The sequence below is a fragment of the Lithobates pipiens genome, unplaced genomic scaffold, assembly GCF_037356315.1.
Source record: "Lithobates pipiens isolate NorthernLeopardFrog02 unplaced genomic scaffold, aLitPip1_a1.2 Scaffold_22, whole genome shotgun sequence".
Lineage (NCBI taxonomy): Eukaryota > Metazoa > Chordata > Amphibia > Anura > Ranidae > Lithobates > Lithobates pipiens.
Window position 1 is genome coordinate 28118446 of NW_027507784.1, and position 25526 is coordinate 28143971.

General features: G+C 46.5%; 1 protein-coding gene across 1 annotated transcript; it reads right to left on the reverse strand.

Moving 5' to 3' along the window:
- Positions 1-5983: 5983 nt before the first annotated feature.
- LOC143923487 (up-regulator of cell proliferation-like) lies at positions 5984-24823 on the reverse strand. The gene is made up of 2 exons (XM_077447171.1): positions 24670-24823; positions 5984-10798 (listed from the first exon to the last, which is right to left on the reverse strand). Exon 2 carries the CDS (start codon positions 10791-10793, stop codon positions 6069-6071), a length of 4725 nt encoding a protein of 1574 aa, XP_077303297.1. The 5' UTR covers positions 10794-10798; positions 24670-24823; the 3' UTR covers positions 5984-6068.
- Between the last annotated feature and the right edge of the window lie 703 nt (positions 24824-25526).

Below are 25526 nucleotides of genomic sequence, written 5' to 3' on the forward strand. Positions count from 1 at the left end.
GGGTCCCTATTAAAACACTGGAGCATGAAGGCCCCCATTTGCACTAAAGTGGAAGCGGTGTGGTGGCCTGGCTCCTGCTCATCATCCAGGATAATGTCGTCCTCTTCATTCTCCTCTCCCCATCCACGCACAACAGGGATCCCAGAAAGGTTTAAAGCATGCTCTTCTTGCTCCTGCTCATCCGCCCCGGCACCATCCTCCTCTGACTCCTCATCAGACTCCTGTTGTTGACTTGTCTCAGATAGAGTAGCCCCCCCTGGGAATTCATCCAGCATTGCGACTTCCTCATCTTCCCGCTCCTGCTCCTCCACAGCCTGATCAATGACACGACGCAATGCACGCTCCAGAAAGAAGGCATAAGGTACCATGTCACTGATGGCGCCATGGCTGCGACTGACCAGTTTGGTGATCTCCTCAAATGGCCGCAGAAGTCTGCATGTGTCGCGCATGAGCAGCCACTGGCGCGGTGAAAAAAAACCCAGCTCCCCAGAACCGTTTCTTTCGCAGAGTTCATACAGGTAGACGTTAACTGCACGTTTCTGCTGGAGCAGCCTATCAAGCATATAGAAGGTTGAGTTCCATCGCGTCGGGCAATCGCAAATAAGACGTCTGACCGGCAGATGGTGTCGCCGCTGAATGTCAGCAAGGCGAGCCATGGCCGTGTAAGATCTTCTGAAATGGGCCGAGATTTTCCTTGCCTGCCGCAAGATGTCCTGGACCCCAGGGTATTTGACAAGGAATCGCTGCACGACCAAGTTTAAGACGTGTGCCATGCACGGCACGTGCGTGATTTTGCCCTGTTTCAATGCGCTAAGCAGATTGGCACCGTTGTCACACACCACTTTACCAACTGTCAAATTGAGCGGTGTTAGCCACTCATCTGCCTGTGAACGCAAAGCTGAAAGGAGTGCCGGGCCAGTGTGGCTCTTTGCTTCCAGGCACAACAGACGCAGCACGGCATGGCAACGTCTCACCTGGCATGTGGAATAGGTTCTGGGGAGCTTGGGCGGTGCAGTGGAAGAGACGCTAGCAGCGGAAAAGGAGGAGGCAGCTGAGGAGGAGAGGGAGGAGGATGGAGTAGGAGGAGGAGAAGAAGAGTCAGGCCTGCATGCAATCCGTGGCGGTAAAACCAAATCTACACGGGTGCCACGGGTTACATGCTTGACGGCCGTCAGAAGGTTCACCCAGTGGGCAGTAAAACTGATATACCTTCCCTGCCCGTGTTTGCTAGACCACGTGTCTGTGGTCAGATGTATCTTGGCACCGACACTGTGTGCCAGAGATACATTCACTTGCCGCTGAACATGGCCATATAGCTCTGGGATGCCCTTCTCTGAGAAATACTTCCTTCCTGGGACCTTCCATTGTGGTGTTCCAATGGCCACAAATTTGCGAAAGGCCTCCGAGTCCACCAGTTTATATGGCAGTAGTTGGCGGGCTATGAGTTCTGACAAGCCAGCCGCCAACCGTTGGGCAAGAGGGTTATCCGGCATCATCATTTTTTTACGCTCAAACATTAGGCCCACGGAAGCCTGCCTTTTTGCAGAAAAATGTGAGCTTGGCGTGATGGAAGGTGGAGTGGAGGACAATTGTGAGGAGAGAGGAGAAGGAGAAGTAGAAGACGAGGCTGGACGGTGAGAGCCTGCAGTGTGGCTTTGTGTGTTCCGTTGCTCCCACTGGGCTCGGTGATGGCTGCTCATGTGCCTTCTTAAGGCGGTCGTCCCTAGGTGAGTATTGGGCTTACCGCGACTAACGCGTTGACTGCAAAGATTGCAGATGGCAACGCTATTGTCAGCAGCGGACACGTTAAAAAAAGCCCACACTGCGGAGCCATGTGCCGGTGTCCTGGGAGCGCCAGATGTGACCGTACATGGTCGATGACTCGCTCCTGATACATTTGCAGTCTGCTTTGTCCCTGCTGTGCAATGTAAGTCATTGCTGCTTCTCCTCCCTATCTGCTGGTCCATATCTCCCTCTGAACTCCCCTCCTCTTCCTCTCTTGTGGGCACCCACGTGACATCACTAGACACGTCATCATCAACGTCACCTTCCCCACCGCTATAAGTAGAGATCTCGGAGTAGGCAGCAACACCGGGGACCAACCTCCTCCTTGGGCTGATCTGGGTACTGGCGTCAGACTGCTGAGTAGCGCTTGTTGCTACCTCCTCTTCCTGATCCAATACCAAGAGTGGCTGCGCATCAGAAATGTCCTCTTGATATGGATCGGAAAATAATTCCAGTGACTCAAGCGGAAGGTATGTGGTGGTGGTGGTGGTGGTCGTGTTGTTGGTGGTAGTGTCTTTGGGGGTGCACATAGCAGAGAGTGAAGAAGAGGGTGCAGATCGAGAGGATGAGGAGGGTGCAGAAGAGTAAGGCTGAGCGAGCCACTCAACCAAGTCTGGTGCATCCTTTAAAGTAATTGAACGCACCTTCTGCAACTTCCCACTTTGGCTCAAGCCTGTTGCTCCTGCCCTACCCCTACCACCCCTGCGGAAGGGCCTGCCTCTTCCTCTGCATGTCATTTTTTAAATGACCCTGTGACAAAACTCTTAGTCCCTATACCGCTGAAGGACTGCTGCAGTATAGGTGAGCGGTCAGCAGTGGTGCACGTCAACCCTATCTATTGTGGACCTATAGCGGTCCTTACAGAACAGCAGACTGTACCGCACTCAAGCCTATGTACCGTAGCACCCTATACCAAGTTACCAGTCCTTATAAGAACTTTTGTGGACCAAGCAGGTTGTGTATTAGTGTTTAGCAGACTGTACGTCAGTCCCTATACCGCTGAAGGACTGCTGCAGTATAGGGCAGCGGTCAGCAGTGGTGCACGTCAACCCTATCTATTGTGGACCGATAGCGGTCCTTACAGAACAGCAGACTGTACCGCACTCAAGCCTATGTACCGTAGCACCCTATACCAAGTTACCAGTCCTTATAAGAACTTTTGTGGAACAAGCAGGTTGTGTGTTAGTGATTAGCAGACTGTACGTCAGTCCCTATACCGCTGAAGGACTGCTGCAGTATAGGGCAGCGGTCAGCAGTGGTGCACGTCAACCCTATCTATTGTGGACCGATAGCGGTCCTTACAGAACAGCAGACTGTACCGCACTCAAGCCTATGTACCGTAGCACCCTATACCAAGTTACCAGTCCTTATAAGAACTTTTGTGGAACAAGCAGGTTGTGTGTTAGTGATTAGCAGACTGTACGTCAGTCCCTATACCGCTGAAGGACTGCTGCAGTATAGGGCAGCGGTCAGCAGTGGTGCACGTCAACCCTATCTATTGTGGACCGATAGCGGTCCTTACAGAACAGCAGACTGTACCGCACTCAAGCCTATGTACCGTAGCACCCTATACCAAGTTACCAGTCCTTATAAGAACTTTTGTGGAACAAGCAGGTTGTGTGTTAGTGATTAGCAGACTGTACGTCAGTCCCTATACCGCTGAAGGACTGCTGCAGTATAGGTGAGCGGTCAGCAGTGGTGCACGTCAACCCTATCTATTGTGGACCTATAGCGGTCCTTACAGAACAGCAGACTGTACCGCACTCAAGCCTATGTACCGTAGCACCCTATACCAAGTTACCAGTCCTTATAAGAACTTTTGTGGAACAAGCAGGTTGTGTGTTAGTGATTAGCAGACTGTACGTCAGTCCCTATACCGCTGAAGGACTGCTGCAGTATAGGGCAGCGGTCAGCAGTGGTGCACGTCAACCCTATCTATTGTGGACCGATAGCGGTCCTTACAGAACAGCAGACTGTACCGCACTCAAGCCTATGTACCGTAGCACCCTATACCAAGTTACCAGTCCTTATAAGAACTTTTGTGGACCAAGCAGGTTGTGTATTAGTGTTTAGCAGACTGTACGTCAGTCCCTATACCGCTGAAGGACTGCTGCAGTATAGGGCAGCGGTCAGCAGTGGTGCACGTCAACCCTATCTATTGTGGACCGATAGCGGTCCTTACAGAACAGCAGACTGTACCGCACTCAAGCCTATGTACCGTAGCACCCTATACCAAGTTACCAGTCCTTATAAGAACTTTTGTGGAACAAGCAGGTTGTGTGTTAGTGATTAGCAGACTGTACGTCAGTCCCTATACCGCTGAAGGACTGCTGCAGTATAGGTGAGCGGTCAGCAGTGGTGCACGTCAACCCTATCTATTGTGGACCTATAGCGGTCCTTACAGAACAGCAGACTGTACCGCACTCAAGCCTATGTACCGTAGCACCCTATACCAAGTTACCAGTCCTTATAAGAACTTTTGTGGACCAAGCAGGTTGTGTATTAGTGTTTAGCAGACTGTACGTCAGTCCCTATACCGCTGAAGGACTGCTGCAGTATAGGGCAGCGGTCAGCAGTGGTGCACGTCAACCCTATCTATTGTGGACCGATAGCGGTCCTTACAGAACAGCAGACTGTACCGCACTCAAGCCTATGTACCGTAGCACCCTATACCAAGTTACCAGTCCTTATAAGAACTTTTGTGGAACAAGTGAGTTGTGAATGTTTAGCAGACTGCAGCAGAAGGGCAGCAGTCAAGTATAATATCCTTTCTATATTTGGAAGAAAGAATATTATACATGTACAAGCCTATTACTGTACCACTGATACCAGTCCTGAAAAGAACCTTTGTGGAACTAATAATAACAGCAAGTCTTTAAAATTACCCTCACTGCCTGACAACACTGCTTCCTTCCTGTCCCTATACAAATTGGCAAAAAAAGAGAACGATTAGTGGTTACTGGAACAGCTCTTTTGTGGACCTTGATAGTAACAGCTAATGATGATGATGATGATGATGATGATGAAAGACTAATCTGGCTGTCCCTGTAGCATACACCGTCCTTTCCCTTTCTCTAAACTAACAAAAGACACTCAGGCTGCTGCAAGAATCAGCAGCACAGCAAACCTATCAACACCTAACACCTATACCAGTCCTGAAAAGAACTTTTGTGTACCAAATAGCTAGTGGTTTATCTCTCCCTACTCCACACAGGAACCTGTCCCTATCGTAACAGAAGAAAGAATGTAAAATGGCCACCGGATCGGGTGTATTTATAGGTTAGGGGGAATGTACAAGTGTCCATGTGCTGTCATGTCTCAATTGGCTGTCCTGTATCACATGATAAACGTGTCACCAAAGGTTAAAGTTCTTGTATACATTAAACACGTAAGTCCGCCGCGGCGAACGACGGAAAAAGGCGTTCGAACGTGCGGACCGCGAATGTCGGAAATTCGCCGCGAAACGACCGCCGGGCGAACCGTTCGGCCATCACTACTGCCAGGGCCGTTCTCCCAGAATAATCTGCTGGGCACAGCTGTCACTTTGACAGACAGGTCCTGCTCTCTGTATCAGGGGCTTCTATCAGAGCTCCAGGTACGCAGATGGGGAACTGGCTGTCCAAGTGGCAGCCCAGCCTCTTGGATTACAGGTGCCAATGCAACTTGTAAACCAGGCACATTTTGGTGCATGCCCCGTGGACAGATGTTCAAAAAATATATATTATACAATGCTTTAGATCGGGGGTCTCCAAACTACAGTCAGTGGGCTAAATCCTGCCCGTTGCAAGATTTTGTCAGGCTTTTATTGTTACCTCTACCCCTGTTATGGAGATTCATTCTCTCTATTTGTCCTGTTTACCATTATCATTGAAAGTGAAAGTAAATCCCAAAGAATCGCTTTAATTTGCAGGGATTTCCTCTCACTTCCTGTTTTGGCTATGGGAGAGGAAGTGAGGGGGAAATCTCCCCTAATGGGACAAAGATGGCAAAACAAAAATAATGGCAGGGGCTATATTTTTCCCTTACTCTAAAAAAAAATGAAACGTTTTGTCTATATGTCTACTTGAAGTATTTTCTCTGTTGCTTTAAATCACATCCTGTTGATTAAAAAAAATAAAAATAAAAAAAAAAAACTCCAGGTAAAACGTATTCATTCACATAAATTTGATTTGTTCATATTTAAAATTTAAAAAAAAAATTTTAGCTCATGAAAATGTGTAAAACATACGATGTGGTCCTCATACTGAAAAGACCCCCGATTTTGATGTGAGAATGGTAACAGTTCATTGTGGGTTTCTGGTTTCTTTCATACGATAGGACTCCTTTAGGCTCTCAATGGCTTGCTCTTTGTTTATGTCATACCATTCTTCGGGAAGGTTTGCAGGTTTAGCTTTGTATTCCTTTGCAAACTCTTTATTGAACTCTTTGAAAATATATTTCCAGTAATCAGAGGCAGAGATGCTTGGATCTGGCTGGATATTCCATTCTGGGTAAAATGTCCGGTACTCCTTGTACGGATGAAGTTTCCACTCTGTGTCCGAATTTTTGAAGGACCTTTCGCTGACCACATCAGTAGAGCAAAGCGCTGAGCACAGCACTTGGGAATTAATAAATCTGTAACGTCCTAGACCTTGAGGTCGATGGACAGTGGCGAAGTGCTCTGTGTGCTCAGCACATCCCGCCTCACAGGGGACTTTACAGAATGGACACTGCTTCCCGCAGCCAATAACCTTTTTGAACAATTCATCTTCAGGTTTGAGGGTCAGCTGTGCCAGGAGAGACTCAATGCTGAGGGATCCAATTTCTTTTAGAATATCATCTTCTGTTTTAGAAAGGTAGAAATTGATATCAGCAGAGAACTGACTGACAGGTGCAGAATTCTGAAAAATAACCAGCTTAATGTTGTCCGGCGATATGACCAAATCCCCTTCTAACTTTTTACAGATCTGGGATAGAAAATCGGACACATTATTACTTTCTAGAACTTGGGTATCCTGCAAAGTTTCTCTCACCTTCTTAACAATGGAAAGGCTAATGTTGGACAGTAAGTTTTTCAAGCATTCAGGTTCTCCATAGCTTTCTTCGATAAACTCCAAAATAGTGTTCTTGACAAATTGCTCATAATTGTTAATATACTCCACATACTGTTCAAATTTACCATATTGGATCAGTTTGTTGAGCACACAGTGCTGGAAAAATGTCCGACTCATGTATTTCTTGTTGTCTTTGCCGTGAAGTAGGTCATTCACAATCTCTTTCCCGAGGTGATTGCTCACATATTTCATTATGGCTGGTTTGAGACATTGCTGGTAGAACTCTTTCGCCCTGTTCTTGCACTCATCCTTCTTTTGGAATACATTTTTGAATATAGAAAGATAATGGGATCTGGCAGTTTGAAGACACAAGAATGGGTCGTTCTCTTCAACAAACTTATCATGCATCTCCTGGAACCTTTTAGCTGCTCTGCCAAGAACAAGGAGTTTGAGGTCAAGTTCAAATTGGTCTGTAGTGTGAAGCTTCTCTACATCCTTCTGTCTTAGTCTATCATTACACATTCTTAGCAATTCTGTACAAAATGTATCATCATAATCATTGCCTGTACTAGCTTTTTGTTTTATGTAATCAAAGCACTGATTTGTTAGATCATCGACTATCTTTTTTATTTTATAGTAGCAGTCAGATTTGTAGAAATTGTTATAACCTGCTCCCTTGTTACATACTTGTTGTTCGCTCTTTTTGTACCACTGAAGGTCAATGTGTTCATCTTTCTCTACAAATGAAACATCAGCATATGTAGAAATCTTTCCAATTTTTAGTAATTGTTGATTTATGACCCCGCTCTTGTGCTTCATCTCCTTCTGCAACTGTTGGAGCATTTGTTTGTCGACGTCTTTTTTCTTCATACGATGGATTTGAAATCCTTTTACCGTTTCCTCCCATATATCATTAAACCTCTGTTCTAATGCCTTCTCCCCAATCTTTTTTTCTTTTTCCTTGCACAAGTCCAAGACGGAACTAACTTCTGCTTCGATTTTTGCACTACAGTCATCCTTCAGACCCTGTATCTTAAATTTCATCTTCTGGATATGAACAACTTCCCAGAATTTGGCATTCCACTCTTCATTAAGTGCCCTTCTAAGAAGGTTTATACTGTTAAAGAAATCGTCTCTGTGCTTTTCCACCAGATGTGCATTTTCCAGTTCACTTTCATAATAGGAATTCAGTGAATCCTGCATTTTTCTTTCCAATTCGTTGAGCTTTTCAAGCATGGACTTCTTGAATGTGATCATCAGGTCTTCCAACGTTTCTATTTTCTGCTGATTTCTGATGGAATTCAAAAACTCTGTCATCCTGCTGTACATCTCTTTGCGAAAGTTCCATTCCAGTTCTGAATATCTTACAGACAGTTGATCATATGCATCTGCTACCAAACTGTTTCTGAAGCTGAAGATAAATTTTTCATGTTTCACTGCTGTCCATAAACTTTGTAGCCACTTGAGAAACGTTGGGATATTCTGTGGTTTCTGAACCTTCATCTTCATGAACTGAAGTAAGTATTTTTTTAGTGAAAGAATTCCTTCACTGTATCCAGTATTTACTGGAGCCATAGGTGGAACCCCATGCCACAGACCAGGAATGTACCAAGTGTGTTCATTGAGATCGTAATCCATGACGTCGTTGAATGATGTGAATCCCTCTAGCTTCTCCATCTTTGCTGCAGCTTTTGTCATTTCATTCAGATGCTCCAAGAGTGTCTTCCTATGTCTAATATTCATGACATGGGCAGAAACATCACTCACATTCTGATGTATGAACTGGCAGTTGGGTTTCTTTCCAATTTCTTTCATCCGAAGAAAAGCATGGACCACAATCTGTAAAATATCTTTCATTTCTGTTGTATTTTCCATAGCTAAATTGACTATGGTGATATCACTCAATCCAACTACCAACGTTGCCAACTCATTGTCATGGTCATAACTGTCCTCCAGAGAGGCTAGCTCAGGAGCTTTCAACCCCTCGGTGTCAATTACCAGAATGAAGTCACAACCCAGCTCTTGTTTGAAGTTCTCTTTAACATTTAGAAGAGTCATGAAGGCTCCTCGTGTACATCGCCCACTGGCCACTGGAAACTGCAAACCAAACATGGTGTTGAGAAGAGTGGATTTCCCGGTACTTTGCACTCCCAGCACCGTAATTATTCTCATTGTGCATTTCTTTCCTGTTTTGGTGTCTAGCTGATTGAAAACATCTGATATCCACTGTACTGGAATGCTGGAGGTGTCTCCATCAATCAGTTCCAACGGAAACCCGTCCAGGAGAAGATCAGCAGCTATCCCTGGAATGTTGCCAAATTTTTCATTCAATTTGGAATGACTTTTAACAAAATTCTGTGCCTCGTGCATCTGTCCCAGTTCACGCAAAAAGTTTTCAATTCCAAGAGAGCTGTCCGTGATTTTGCGGTCAATGCGCTTGAGTTCTGCTATGTTGCTGGAGTATTTTATATATTCAGCCTGCAACTCTGACAAATTTGATCGAGCAATATTGTCAAGGAAGAGCTTCATCCACTTCAAGAAATAAAGCTTTTCTGTTGAAGAACTTTCAATAAGAGCTTCTAGGAATGTCTTAATGTCTCCTTGAAGTTCCTGCTGTCTCTGTTGGTTACGTAGCGCTACGCATTGTGTGCCCAGCTTTGACTTATATTCTTCCACATCCATGTCATTCGTTTTTTTCATCCGACATCTTTCTTTCTCAATTTTCGCAATGTTTTTCCAGAGATCCCCCTGCAGAATCAGTGTTTCTTTTTTATACCGTGGTACATCCTCTATTTTTTTACAAATTTTCATAGCAAGGTCTTTCGCTTTTTGACATTCCCTGGAGCTCTCATCTACCAAAATCCCAAATTTCTTTGAATCTTTTTCAAGATCTTCCAGGTGTCTCTTGTTAGAAGAACTCTTTGTTAAGTTTATCATAATGCTTTGTATTTGCTTTACAATCTCAGCCTCATTCATTGATGAATCTTTCACTAAAATGTTGTTCTTCTTCGAGTTTAGGAATGCAGATAGTTTTTTTTCGGTCTCTTTCATTTTCTCCCTAACAAATTGGCCTTTTTGTGGACAAATAACAAAGAAATAGTTAGCGTTGCCTTGTGCAAAGCTTTCTAAGAATTTGCGGTGGTTTTCCTGGATGTCTTCAGAGAAAAAGAACACAGCCGTGGACATGTTTATTAGAAAGCTGAACTGCTTCTGGTGGGAAACAAGATCTCCACGTAGATTTGTGACAGCCACAGGCTCTTGAAATACATTTGAGTTTTCACTCCCACCCGGAAAGTACCAGGACATTTCGAGAAGACCTTCTGAGATGGTTCTAGGATGATAACCACACTCCATGTCCTGATGTACAAAGAAGTCATAATGAGTGTGCATGGGGCTCAGAATCTTATTGAGAAATTTAGACTTCGATAGGCTGCAGTTGCCCATTCTCACAAAGGAGAAGATAGGCATTGAGATGTTAGTTATATTTTCTTCTTTAAAGCCTTTGGATCTTAATAACAAAGGTGGTCTCCATCTCTTTATGATGTTTCTCATGGCCCACAGCATGAAGGTGCAATCTGAACTATCACTAGCTGGGATCAGTAGGGGGACTGCAAACTGGCATGTAGACATTTTGGTTACAATTTCCTGCTTTAGAAAACTGTCTGAACAATTCATTACAGCACACAGGACATCCAGGGGATGGACAGAATAGTTTAAAGTTCTAGATGACGATTCGAACGCCTCAAATAAATTTCCTTCAGTGAAACCAGCAGTGGCCTCTTCCTCAAACTCATCCAGCCTTGTGTTTCGAGCTGTTCCATCCAATGCAATGAGTTTCCTTAAGAAGCTCCATGATGGTATTGTCTTCAATGAAGAACTGTCTTCATCCTTGTTGCTTATACACAACACTTCTTTCAGGGTCAGCTTGGAATTCTCATACTTTTTCAAAAGAAGCTTTGCTAGAAGTTCATCCATTTTGTCTGTTTTAAAAAGGAAATAAAAAGATAAACCAATCAGTGGCATAGATTACACCTAACAGTTTATTTTAAACCGTTCATGCCATCTTATGGAAGGGTAGGCATGGGCAGAAGAACACAGGAACATGCTTTAATGATAGCATTTAACCTTTTGCAAAACATGCAAAGCATATTTCTATTCTCTAAGTAGTTGTAAAGTCTGAAGGCTCTTTACCTTTCAGTATGCAGCTCCCCCCGTCACAGCCAGTGTTGCCAACATCAGTATTTTTACTGGTAGCCAATACAACATGGTTGCTTTTCCCCTGCCAGTAAATGGCAGTCACATTAAAAGGTTGCCAGTAAACAATATGAATATGACTTCGGCCGAGACCATCCAGGTGGCTGCTACAGTTTTCCACAGAATACTCACAGTTATGTGCATCTACACTTCATCATCAAACATTCACTATTGGTGTTCCTCATACTGCTGCCCTGTGCCTCGAAGTGGCCCCATCTGTGTAGCCTCAGCTCCTGGGGAGGCTCTGCTTTCCTCATGGTGTCCTCTACTTTGAATTTTTTTTATGCAACTATAGGTAAGAGCGTTTAGCATATTCTTGCCTTTCTTTCCTTTTTGTCCAGCAACTGTTCACCTTGTAATTTTCTACCTTTTATCATAGATCGTTGCACTTGTTTACTGCTCCTGATGAGTGGGAGTCCCCACGAAACGCGTAGAGCCTTAGCCTTATGCTACATCTCCAACATCCTGTGATCTTGAGACTCTGCAATTAGTGATATTAATTTTATTATCACTTTTATTTTTATTTCTTTTTCTCTACTTTATTTATTTCTCTACCTTTTTTACTGATTACATGATCGTTGTTTATGAATTAATATAATTACATTACCGTGTACCAATGTTTCTATTACCCATAGATTGGTTTTATATTTTACCATTATCAACTTAATCATGTTGTTCATGAATTATTACTACATCATTACTTTATATTAAGATCATTATCATTTTGTATTATTATTTTATATTTTTTGTTATGAAATATGTTATTATCATGTATAATAAATTACTCAGATCCTATTGAACCATATTATCATGTTACTTTCTTAACTTAATGTTTACATTTTTGGAGCCCATGATCACGTGAATTAAATTTTTATGTTCTTAACTGCGCTTCATATAAAGTCCCAACATTCTTTTTGCCAGTGTTGCAAAGGCTGTAGCGGGCAGCGCTGGCGGGGGGTGGGTTTTGGTGGATGCGGTGCCTGAAGGCGCATCGTGTGATGTCATGGTGCAAGGGAGCCGAAGAGAGCCTCGTGTGCGGGACGGGAGCAAAGCCAGCCAGGAGTGGGACTGTCAGCACTGTTTGGACTGGAGTGGACTGAAGAGATCACCTGGCATGAAGTGAGACCGTCGCTGTGACTCAGGAGGGGACATGTCATGTCGGCGAGGTGACATCGTCTGTGCTGCTGCACACTGCTGTCAGTGTCACTGTAAATGTCAATTTCATGTGTGCGTGCCTCCCATTCTAATTTCTTGCCCTCCTGAGTCCTGTCCCTGAACTGCTTGCTCACTATAACGAAAATAAAATAAGAAATATGTTTTTTGCCTTAATATCACATAAATCCTTAAATCATGTTGCTAATTGCATATTGTACATGTTTGTAGCCTAAATACTGAAATTTGCACTTAAAACTGTCATTTTGTAACTGTTGGAAATGGCAGTAAAAACTTGGCTGTGCCAGCAAATATTGGGTGTGGTGTCAGTAAATTTCAATGTGGTAAGTTGGCAACACTGCCATACTTAATGCTTACCCAATTCCGATCTCGAGCCAACGATGCACGAGAGATGGCGAGAGACTGGGGAGGAGACACCGGGGGGGGGGTTTGCTCCACAGACCGGACTCTCCATCCCCGATCAGGACATCACAGAGGAGTCCCGCTGTGTTTTGGGGTGCTCCAAGAGGACGGAAGGCTCGTTAGACCCTGCAGAGGGCTAAATCTGCTGGCGCATTAGACCTTGCTCTTTAGGGGGTCCGCCAGTTCGGGCAAGGGACTCATCCTCTTTCTCTTCTTGGGCGAAGGTTGAAGGATTCTTGGACTTTTACTACACTTTTGGAATCATGCTGTCATTTTTGTTTCTGCCACGGACTCAATTACTACTATTTTCACTGTTCATAAAGAGCTTTTTCATATAGACTTTCATATACAGACTCTTCACGTTTGGTTCACTCGGAAATTCGTTTTTTTTCCTTGCAATAGTGCACCTTTTGTGTTTTCTCACTTGTCACACAGGATCACTTACGTCATATGCGCAACTTATTGTATACACATTTTTGCACTATAGAGATATTTGATAGTTTTTGTTACAGCTATATATACACTTGAAACTCTAGCGCAGTATTTGCCCCATTTTTTCATGAGAGCGGCTGCTATCCTGGCTCTCTGCTTCCTCATTGGTTCAGAGACAGCAGCCAGTGAGGAGGGAGCGGGGGCCAAGCCCCATTTTGTGCGTCATATGGATACACAGAGTGGGGCTCGGGAGCTAGCATGCACAAGTGCCCCCATAGCAAGAGGCTTGCTATGGGGGCACTTGACGGCGGGAGGAGCCAGGAGCGCTGGCGGGGGACCTGAGAAGAAGTGGATCTCTTGTACAGATAACTCTTGCACAGAGCAGGTAAGTGTAACATGTTTGTTATTTTTCTTTTTTTTTTAATTAAGCCTTTAGTATCACTTTAATGCCCAGTTGCCATACAAAAAGGTGTGCACAGTGGCTTGGGGTTGTGTGCTGAGAGCGCGCTAATTGCATGCTACCTGCGCAATGACTGAGCATATCACCAAAAGCTTTTGGTCACGGCTTATGATCGGGAGCCAAGGGGACGAGCTCCTGATCATGTGACCACTGTGAAAGCCAATTACAATGGTCACATAGGAGAGAAGCCACACCACTTCTGGGGCATCAAAGCTCACTTAAAGGGCTGTCAGGAGACAGCGTGGCTTCTCTGTCATGTGACTGCTGTGGTTGACTCGTGCAGTGGTCACATGATCAGGAGCCCATCCCACATAAGCCGTGACCAAGAGCTGTCGGTGACAGCTCGGTAAGTGAGCTCAGCACACAACTCCAGGCCACCATAGACAGACCACCCCCCCTTCAGTCCATCACAAATGCTGCTACTAGACTTATACACCTTACTAATCAATCTGTCCCCTTTCTGCCAATCCCTTCATTGGCTTCCACTAGCCCAACCTATAAAATTCAAAATACCAAACACAACTTACAAAGCAATCCACAACACTGCCAGCCGGCTACATCACCAACCTTATCTGCAGATATCGGCCAAATCATCCTTTCCGCTCCTCCCAAGATATTTTTCTCTCTGGTTCTTTTGTTACCTCCTCCCATGTTTGCCTCCAGGATGTCTTCAGAAGCTCTTCCCTCCTCTGAAACTCCCTACCCCAGTATGTCCAGTTAGCTCCTACTCTGTCTACCTTTAGGCGATCCTTGAAACCCCATTTATTCAGGAAAGCCTACCCCCACCCCCACCCAAAAACTGTACTTTGGCCACCTCCATCAGATCATACATACAAAAAAGGGGTCCACTACCCCCACCTATGACTGGCCATTACAGTAATCAGCATTTGAGGGCTGTAAGTATGTAAGCTTGTAATTTTTACTTGGCCTGGTTTATCTCCATAAGGTCATACCCTGCATCTATTAACTTTTGTAACACCTCCCCCTCCCTTTAGATTGTAAGCTCCATGAGCAGGGACGTTCTATTCCCTCTGTATTAACCACTTGGCCACTGGGCACTTAAACCCCCTTCCTAACCAGACCAATTTTCAGATTTTGGTGCAGTCACACTTTGAATGACAATTAGTCATGTAACACTGTACCCTGTATCCTTTTTTTCACACAAATAGAGCTTTCTTTTGGTGGTATTTAACCACATCAATACCGAGCCTATTCTGGCACTTGTCATGGTTATGCAGTGATCTTCCTGTTTGCTTACCTCCCCTCATGTGTTCAGACTAAGGGGCCAGCCACTTCCACCTGGTGGTTTTTATAACCTCTTCTCTAAGCATGGCTCCAACCGAGGCCCTATCAGGGAACCTTATATTAACCTGTGCACTGCAAGCCAACAGGGCTGATCAACCATTGTGTATTCCTTTGTGTTAGCTTCCTGTTACCTGCCGTGTGCTCTTCTGTTGTTCCGTTACCGACTTTGGCGTGTCTTTGACTATCCCTGTTTGCCTGTGATCCTGACCTTTTAGCGTGTCCCTGACTATTCCTGTCTGCTTGTGGCCCCGACCTTGACTTTGTCCCTCACGATCCCTATCCTCCTGTTGCCTACTGTGAGTGTGAGCTGGGGGACCCTGGGGGTCGCGACCTGGAGCCAGTTGCAGCCAAGTCCATCCTCACCACTCGAGGCTCTGGTGAACACCTGCTGGCTCTTAGACTCCGCGCCCCAGGGAATCTTATGCTCTAAACCCGGTGGGACCTGTCTCCTGTCCGCAGCATTCAGCCATAGGGTCCACACTCATGGAATGACGCCAAACTTCAGTACTTAAGAATCTCCATAGGCAAGGCTTTAAATTTTTTTACAGGTTACATATTGAGAGTTGCAGAGGAGGTCTAGAGCTAGAATTGTTGCTTGCGCTCTAACGCACGTGGCGATACCTCACATGTGTAGGTTGAATGGCGTTTACATATGTGGGCGGGACTAACGTGTGCTTTCGCTTCTGAGTGTGAGCTACTGGGGACAGGGGTGTTTTAAAAAACGAATTTTTTATTTTATATTTTATTTTACTTTACTTTTTTTTATTTTTACAACTTTTTTTTTTGATCACTTTTATTCCTATTACAAGGAATGTAAACAAGGAATGTAAACATCCCTTGTAATAAGAATCTATGTGACAGGTCCTCTTTATGGAGAGATATAGGGTCAGTAAGACCCCACATCTCTCCTTCAGGCTGGAAAGCATGAGATCATGAAAAAAATTTCACCGATCCCATGCTGACAGCTGCGATCGCGGCTTTGTTTACTTCCGGAAAAATACAATTAAAAAGAAAAACACTGCGCTGTGATTTGATATAAGTGAAGAATGGCCACAATAGCCAGAAGAGCAGCCAACACCAAAAACAAACAAAGTTCAACAAATAGGATAATAAAAACAGTGTAGCGCTTAAATGATAGTGAACTTGATCAACATAAAAAACAATAATATGTCAAAAATCACATAAATATAAATGCCTAGAGAAAAGTCCAACATTGGGCGCTCATTCCACTATGTAGCTGGCATGGGGGTGACCGAACCGTCACAGAGAAAGAAGGTAAAACACTAGGCGAATGTATTCATATGGATCTGCTTGACTGTAAACATCAGTAAAGAGTGGATAAATACTTCTTACCGGAACAGTTGGACTCACGCAGTCATATGACGGTTGAGTCTAGAAAGCTTGAGGTCACAATCTGGGACCAAGGAGTATAAGGAGGGAGATCTGTTGAGCTGGTGGTGGAGCTCCAGGCGGTTGTAGGCCCAATAGTAGATCTTTACAGATGGAACGTCAAGGTAGTCAAACTCAGACGCAGCCTGTTGTACCAATACTCCAATCTCCCCCGAATGGGGAGGGAAGTGATGTGAAGGTTTAAACCAAAGGAACAGAAAAAATGAAAAAGAGAAAAAGGCTCCACATGGTGCGGGTCAAACGATATAAAAAAGTTGATTTATTGAAGTCAAAAGGTAATTAATGACTTGGTGATCACATAAAAAATATAAAATGAAATTAAAAGCAATGTGGGGTGCCAACAGCTCGCCCGACGCGTTTCGACATATGTGTCTTCAACTGGGGCATTGCCCCTACTATTGGGCCTACAACCGCCTGGAGCTCCACCACCAGCTCAACAGATCTCCCTCCTTATACTCCTTGGTCCCAGATTGTGACCTCAAGCTTTCTAGACTCAACCGTCATATGACTGCGTGAGTCCAACTGTTCCGGTAAGAAGTATTTATCCACTCTTTACTGATGTTTACAGTCAAGCAGATCCATATGAATACATTCGCCTAGTGTTTTACCTTCTTTCTCTGTGACGGTTCGGTCACCCCCATGCCAGCTACATAGTGGAATGAGCGCCCAATGTTGGACTTTTCTCTAGGCATTTATATTTATGTGATTTTTGACATATTATTGTTTTTTATGTTGATCAAGTTCACTATCATTTAAGCGCTACACTGTTTTTATTATCCTATTTGTTTACTTCCGGGATGTTATGACGTCACGCCCGGGCCTCCAACGGTCATAGAGATGACTGGTGACCATCTGGTCACCGGAAATCTCTATCGTGATCATCCAGCGTCGGACGATTCTTTTTCCGGGTCTCCGATCGCACGGGAGAGCCCAGAGAAGCAACGGATGGTGGCTGGAGGGGGGGATGTCCCCTCCTGTCGCCTGTAAGAACGATCAAGTGGTGGAACTGCCACTATGACCCTTCTTATGGTGCACAGAATTTCCGGCTGAAAAAAAGGATATCTGAATGATGCCTGTGGCTGCTAGCATCATTCAGATATTCCCACTGAAAGTCCAGGACGTCATATGATGGCTGTGGGCGGGAAGTGGTTAATCACCGCTGGTTTTTTAATTTTTTGCGCTATTAATCAAAAAAGGCTGAAAATTCCGTAAAAAATAAATAAAATAAATCCTTTGTTTCTTTTAAAATGTATTGCAGAGTATGGGCAGAGTATGGGCGAATATGGGCGAGTATTGGCGAGTATTGGCGAGTATTAGCAGAGTATTGGCAGATTATTGCAGAGTATTGCACAGTGTTGAAGAGTATTGTACAGTGTTGCAGAATATGGGCAGAGTACTGCAGATTATTGTCACTGAGCAGCTCTGTGGGCACTACACATCCAGCCCGCAGTGCTGCTGTCATCTCTCCCCCTCTCCCCTTGCACTAGATGGGGAGGGAGCAACCAGCGTCATGACGTGACACCGGTTTGTTTACAAGTGATCGCTCCGTCACGTGGTAAACAGCCGCTATCAGCAGCCGTTTACCATGATCCGTGATGCCACGTCACGGATGTTCCCGGGGGCGTGCCCCAGGGGGTGCGCGGGAGCAAGCTTCTGGGAGGACGTCCATGGACGCCCTCCCAGAATAAGACGCTGTAGCGTATTTCGGCTATGGCCCGGTCGGCATGTGGTTAAACTGTGTTGTAATCGTACTCCTGTACTACTGTAATCGTTGTAAGCCTCCCCCTTTATATTGTAAAGCGCTGTGCAAACTGTTGGCGCTAAATTAAAAAGAGGGAATCATTTTATTAATAATAATATATGCGTCAGCTGAGCATTGAAGCCCACTATTCCTGTCCCTGCATATATGTGTTACATGGTCCTTGTTTTTCTGCCCATGCCTATCCCATAAAGACATAAAAACTTTTTGCTATAATAAATATCCCTAAAAAATATATAAAAAAAATGTTTTTCCCCAGTTTAGGCCGATATGTATTCTTCTACATATTTTTGTTTAAAAAAAAAATCGCAATAAGCGTTTATTGCAAATTTTAATAATTTTTTTTTTTTTTTACTAGTAATGGCAGTGATCTGTGATTTTTTTTGTAACTGCGACATTATGGCGGACACATCGGACAATTTTGACACATTTTTGGGACCATTCACATTTATACAGCGATCAGTGCGATTAAAAATGCATTGATTACTGTGTAAATGTGACCGGCAGTGAAGGAATTAACCACTAGGTGGCGCTGTAGGGGTTAAATGTGTCCTAGGGAGTGATTATAACTGTGGGGGGAGGGGCTAGGTGTGACACATCACTGATCACCACTCCCGATTACAGGGAGCTATGATCAGTGTCCTGTCGCTAGGCAGAACGGGGAAATGCTTGTTTACATTAGCATTTCCCCGTTCTTCCTCGCCGTGAGACGATTGCGGGTATCCCCGCGGACATGGAGTCCATGGAACCCGCGATCACACTAATGAAGCTCGCAGCAGGTGCGCACGCAATGGCGCGGCAGCGAAATTCAAAGGGACGTATAGGTACGCCCATTTGCGCAGCCGTGCCATTCTGTCGACGTAAATATACAGGAGGCGAGTGGTTAAAAAAAAAAAGTGTAGTTTAAAAAAAAAAAAGAATTGTATAAAATATACAAAAATAATTAAACCTTCATACCCACCCAAAATTAAAAAGCAAAATGTCGGAGGTATGATCATGAGCGTAACAGTAAAGAGTAACTCCACTTTTGTAGGGAAAAAAATATTCCCCCTCTGGGTGATCTGTGTACCTTACAAAGATTTTAACCATCTTTGTTGGAGATTGAAGGAACAGCTGTTTGTTTGTCCGTGGGAATCTGTACAAAGGGCCGGCGCCCCCATTAGGCAAACTAGGCAGCCGCCTAGGGCACAGCCAGGGTTCTGCAGCCATGATCGCACACCGAGGAGGAGGGGGAGATTTGCAGTCACTCAATCAGCCTCCTCCTCCGTCCCTGGGATCTGAGTGGTGCTGGTGTCCAGGCAGCAACCCGTCAGCTTTCTGCCCGCCTTCCTCCCCGTGCAATGTGCAGCCATTGGAGGAGCAGTGCGGGCGGCATCGTGGATGGATACAGCCAGTATAGATCCACCCAGGCCCAGACTGGCTGTAGGCCACACGCCGGGCATCTGTCTGGTGGGCCAGGGCCGCTGGGCCACTTGTCCTGGTGGAGCCCAAAGCTAAGCTGCTCCGGCAGCCCACCCCGCTCACCCAGCTTGTCTGTGGTAGGCCATTGGGATCAAAATAGCAAAATAGTCTAGCAGCGGCTAGATGGGGGTGGTTTTATAATTATCAATCAGCTGCTGCACCTACAGGGCTCTAATGAGGAAACTTGCAGGGTCTGCATCCATTGAAATGTGATTTCCCATTGTGAATATCTTACCAAAAATGACACACACAAACAGGAAATGACATTTCTGCGGGGTGTTCTGTATGCCGTCTGTGTACAGCTTCCAGGCAGCCATATTGCATTTTACAGAAAATTACAGAGCTGCAGATTGAAAAGGAAAGGTCATTTTTATTATCATTCAATCACAATATGACTTGTGTCACAACTGTAACTGCTATATTATTATATTATTATAGATTGCTATTTTTAGCAAGTTACCCTTTAAAACCTTTACAGGTTATCAATTTGGAGTAGAGTTGTCCTGATACCGATGCTACTGTAGTATCGGTGCCCATACCGAGCATTTGCAGGAGTACTTGTACCCCCGATGCCGATGCTTGCGATACCGGGACACTCAGGGATTATCATAGCGGTGGCAAGGAAAGTTACAATGACTGATCTCCCTGTGTGGCTTCCAATAAAGCAACTGACAGCTTCTCCTCCTCTCCCCTCTGTGGCTTTCAGCTGCTTTATTGAAAGCCACACAGGGAGATCGGTGATTATAACTTTCCTCGCCGCCACACCGATCATCCCTGAGTGTCCCCTGTAACCTCCTCCGGCTCCCCTCTGTGTCCTCCTCTGTGCTCCTCCTGTCATCCTCCGGACCCTCCCTCCTCTGTTCCCCCTTCGTGTCCTCCTCCGGTCCCCCCCTTCTCATCTGTTCCCCCTTCGTGTCCTCCTCCAATCCCCCCTTCCTCCTCTGTTCTCCTTCTGTGTCCTCCTCTGCCCCCCCTCCGTTCCCCCTCGTGTCCTCTTCGGGTCCCCCCCTCCTCCTCCATTCTCCCTCCGTGTCCTCCTCCGGTCCCCCCCCCTCCTACCCTGTTCTCCCTCCATGTCCTCCTCGGGTCCTCCCTCCCTCCTCCTCCATTCTCCCTACGTGTCCTCCTCGGGTCCCCCCCTCCTCCTCCGTGTCCTTCTCTGGTCACTGTGTGTTCTCCCCGGGTCCCCCCCTCTTCCTCCATTCTCCCTCAGTCTCTTCTTGCGATCCCCCCCTTCTCCTCCGTTCTCCCTCCGTGTCCTCCTCAGCTCCCCTCCACTTCCTCCGTTCTCCCTCAGTCTCTTCCTGCGGTTCCCCCTTCTCCTCTGTTCTCCTTCTGTGTCCTCCTCCGCGCCCCCCCTCCTCTGTTCCTCCTCGTGTCCTCCTCCGGTCCCCCCTCCTCCTCTGTTCTCCTTCTGTGTCCTCCTCCACGCCCCCACTCCTCCGTTCCCCCTCGTGTCCTCCTTGGGTCCCCCCCTCCTCCTCGGTGTCCTCCTCTGGTCCCTCCGTATCCTCCTCGGGTCCCCCTCCCCTTCCTCTGGTCCCCCCCTTCTCCTCCCTTCTCCCTCTGTGTCCTCTTCCGGTCCCCCTTCCTCCTCCTCCTCTGCTCTCCATCCGTGTCCTCCTCCAGTCCCTCCGTGTCCTCCTCCAGTCCTTCCATGTCCTCCTCGGGTCCCCCCCCCTCCTCCTCCATTCTCCCTCAGTGTCTTCCTCAGGTTCCCCCACCCTTCTTCCTCCGTTTTCCCTCTGTGTCCTCCTCCGGTCCCACCCCTGTTCTCCCTCCGCGTCCTCCTTGGGTCCCCCCTCCTTCTCCGTTCTCCCTCTGTGTCTTCCTTGTGTCCCCCCCCCTCCGTTCTCCCTCCATGCCCTCCTCCGGTTTCCCCTCTTCTTCTGTTCTCCTTCGGTGTCCTCCTCCGGTCCCCCCTCCGTGTCCTCCTCCGGTCCCACCCCTGTTCTCCCTCCGCATCCACCTTGGGTCCCCCCCTCGTCTTCCGTTATCCCTCGGTGTCGTCCTCCGGTCCCCTCTCTTCTTCTGTTCTCCCCCGTGTCCTCCTCCGGTCCCCCCTCCTCCTCCGTTCTCCCTCTGTGTCTTCCTCGGGTCCCCCCCTCCTCCTCCGTTCTCCCTCCATGTCCTCCTCGGGTCCCCCCCTCCTCCTCCGTTTTCCCTCCGTGTCTTCCTCGGGTCCCCCCTCCTCCTCCGTTCTCCCTCCGTGTCCTCCTTGGGTCCCCCCTCCTCCTGCGTTCTCCCTCCGTGTCCTCCTCGGTTCCCCCCCTCCTCCTCAGTTCTCCCTCCGTGTCCTCCTCGGGTCCCCCCCTCCTCCTCCATTCTCCCTCTGTGTCCTCCTCCAGTCCCCCCCTTCTTCGGTTCTCCCTCCGTATCCTCCTCCGGTCCCCCCCTTCCTCAGTTCTCCCTCTGCGCCCTCCTCTGTTCCCCCCCTCCTCCTCCGTGTCCTCTTTGGGTCCCCCCATCCTCCTCCGTTCTCCCTCCATGTCCTCCTTCAGTCTCCCCTCTTCTTCTGTTCTCCTTCGGTGTCCTCCTCTGGTCCCCCCTCCATGTCCTCCTCCGGTCCCACCCCTGTTCTCCCTACGCATCCACCTTGGGTCCCCCCTTTGTCTTCCGTTATCCCTCTGTGTCGTCCTCCGGCCCCCCCTCTTCTTCTGTTCTCCCCCATGTCCTCCTCCGGTCCCCCCCTCCTCCTCCGTTCTCCCTCCGTGTCCTCTTCGGGTCCCCCCCTCCTCCTCTGTTCTCCCTCCGTGTCTTCCTCGGGTCCCCCTCCTCCTCCGTTCTCCCTCCGTGTCCTCCTTGGGTCCCCCCTCCTCCTCCGTTCTCCCTCCGTATCCTCCTCCGGTCCCCCCCCCTCCTCAGTTCTCCCTCTGCGCCCTCCTCTGGTCCCCCCATCCTCCTCCGTTCTCCCTCCATGTCCTCCTTCAGTCCCTCCCTCCTCCACAGTTCTCCCTCCGTGTCCCTCCGTGCACCAAGCAGGGTCCCTAAAGACATGGATGAGCGAGTTTGGGGTGGAGGAACTTGACTGGCCTGCACAACCCTGTCCTGATCTCAACCCGACAGAACACTTTTGAGATGAATTAGAGTTGAGACTGCGAGCCAGGCCTTCTCATCCAATATCAGTGCCTGACTTCACAAATGCGCTTCTGGAAGAATGGTCAAACATTCCCCATAGACACACTCCTAAACCTTGTGGACAGACGTCCCAGAAGAGTTGAAGCTGTTATAGCTGTAAAGGGCAGGCCAACTCAATATTGAGCCCTACGGACTAAGACTGGGATGTCATTAAAGGTCATGTGCGTGTAAAGCCCCCCCCCCTCCCGCCGCAATCCAGTGCCCTCTGGAACTATTGGTCGCATCTGTCCCCTGCCTGGGTATGGAGACGAGTGAGGGGAAGATGGTCCCCACCTGTCTCCATACCATTGCTGGGTGGAAGCGACGTCAAAACGTCACTTCCGCCCACAGCTCTTAAAGGGACATTTTTTTTATTTTTTTTTTAAATGACACATTTTTTTTTTTTTTTTTGCATTTTAGTGTAAATATGAGATCTGAAGACTTTTTGATCCCCAGATCTCATATTTAAGAGGACCTGTCATGCTTTTTTCTATTACAAGGGATGTTTACATTCTCTGTAATAGGAATAAAAATGAAAAAAAAAGAACAATGTAAAAATAAAAAATAAAAGGTAAAATAAATAAGAATTTTTTTTTTTTAAGTGCCCCGTCCCGACGAGCTCGCGCGCAGAAGCGAACGCATACGTGAGCAGCGCCTGTATATGAAAACGGTGTTCAAACCACACATGTGAGGTATCGCCACGATCGGTAGAGCGAGAGCAATAATTATAGCCCTATAACTCCTCTGTAACTCAAAACTTGCAACCTGTAGAATTTTTTAAACGTCGCCTATGGAGATTTTTAAGGGTAAAAGTTTGACGCCATTCCACGAGCGGGCGCAATTTTGAAGCGTGACGTGTGGGGTATCAATTTACTCAGCGTAACATCATCTTTCACAATATAAAACAAAATTGTGCTCACTTTACTGTTGTGTTATTTTTAAAATCAAAAAACTGTATTTTTTCCAAAAAAAGTGCGCTTGTAAGACCGCTGCTCAAATACGGTGTGACGTAAAGTATTGCAACGACCGCCGTTTTATTCTCTAGGGTGTTAGAAAAAATTATGTATAATGTTTAGGGGTTCTAAGTAGTTTTCTAGCAAAAACAAACAAACAGTTTTTAACTTGTAAACAACAAATCTCAGAAGGAGGCTCGGTCCTTAAGCGGTTAATGCATCTTTTATGGCGTGCTCTCCAAATATCTTGTTTGTCTTTTGCCGCGGTTTTGATGTGTTTTTGCCTCAATTTCGTACAGGTCAAAAGGTCACTAATGTAAAAAGCAGAAAAACGCCCAAATCTGCCTAAAAAAAAAAAAAAATTCCAGAACTAGTTTGAGCTTCGGGCATTTTGGAGTGGCGATGTGAACCTCCTCCATAGAGATTTAGGCCCCTTTCACACGGACGGTCCACTCAGCTCCGCCTGTCAGTATTTCAGGCGGACCTGAACGGATGCTCCATAGAGCTCTATGGCGCGTCGGATGTCAGCGGTGACACGTCCGCTGACATCCGACCCGCTCCGATCCGAAAAAGCGTGACGGAGGAAAAAGCTATTTTCCCTTCCGTCATCGGATCGGAACAGGTGATAACGGACACTGCGGTCCGTCCTCATCCAATCCCCCATAAGGGAGAGCGGCGCTGTGACAGGTCCATCCCTGCGCAGTGTGCAGAGACAGATCTGTCATCTTCCTGCTCAGTGGAGATCGCTCCGGCCATCCCCGTTGAGCAAGTGGATATCCACGGGGCGGATCAGCACATGTGAAAGGACCCTTATTGATTTTTTTTTTTCCCCTCCAGGGTTTTGTAGCTTCAGGCTTCAAGCTGATGATGCAGTCCATCTAGAGAGAACATTTCCTGTTGGAGGCACACCCAACTGCAGCACGTAGGGGCGCTTAATAATAAAGACATAACGAAAAGACCACCGAAGATGTGCAAACTATAGAAACAAAGTATCAGATACAACCTGAAAGAAAGTATCAGATACAACCTGAAAGAAAGTATCAGATACAACGTGAAAGAAAGTATCAGAAATTGTGTTCCATCAATAGATACAAAGTTAACTGATGAGTAACCTATTCTACTTACCCGATGCTCGGCGATATATAAGACGTGTCTATCAGGCGGGCGGCATCCGATGGAGAGTCTCAGGAATGCCGTAATTCAGGGGCGAGGGGATCGGGTGTCTCCGTCGCTGTAAAGTGATCAACAGGAAAAGTGAAAGCACAAGAGGAGCGCAGAATATTACTTTCACTTTCTGTTCTGCTGAGCGCTGCGCCCCCTGGTGGCGGCGTTTTCTACCTTCTGCCTGTAAAAGAGTCTTCCACAAGCGAATCGTTCCCGGGGGAAATCGCAGCACTCCTTGATAATCCTAAGGCTCCATGCACACTGAAGCTCAAAAAAAAGCTTTTTTCTGGACGCCAGATTGCTGGCACAAAACGCTGGTTGAAAAAACATGCTTTTAACAGTGTTTTGTACTAGCGTTTATTAGCGTTTATGAGCATTTTCAATAAAAATACACAGAGGACACTCCAAAAATCCCACAGTGCATTTCAAACTCCCACTATGCATTGAAAAAATAGAATGTCGAACACTAATTAACGCGTGTTTATGAGCGTTTATCAACGTTTGTCATTTTTTTGGCGGTGAAAAACGGCGCTTTGAACCCGAATTTCTGGCGTTCAGAAAAAGCCCATAAACTCCACTGCTCATTAAAGCTAAAAAAACGTCCATGTGTGCATGGACACATAGGCTAACATAGTGTGGAGTTTATGGGCTTTTTAAAAAAAATCCAATAAACTGCAGTTTATGAGCTCCAGTGTGCATGGAGCCTTAGCACTTGTACACACGGTCGGAGATTCTGACGGAATGTTTCCTATTGGACCGTTTTGTCGGATATTCCGACTGTGTGTGGTCTGCATCGAACTATTTCAGTCGGAATATCA

Bases quoted from the DNA above. Each gene is read 5' to 3' on its own strand.
- LOC143923487 (XM_077447171.1), bottom strand. From the start codon at position 10,793: ATGGATGAACTTCTAGCAAAGCTTCTTTTGAAAAAGTATGAGAATTCC.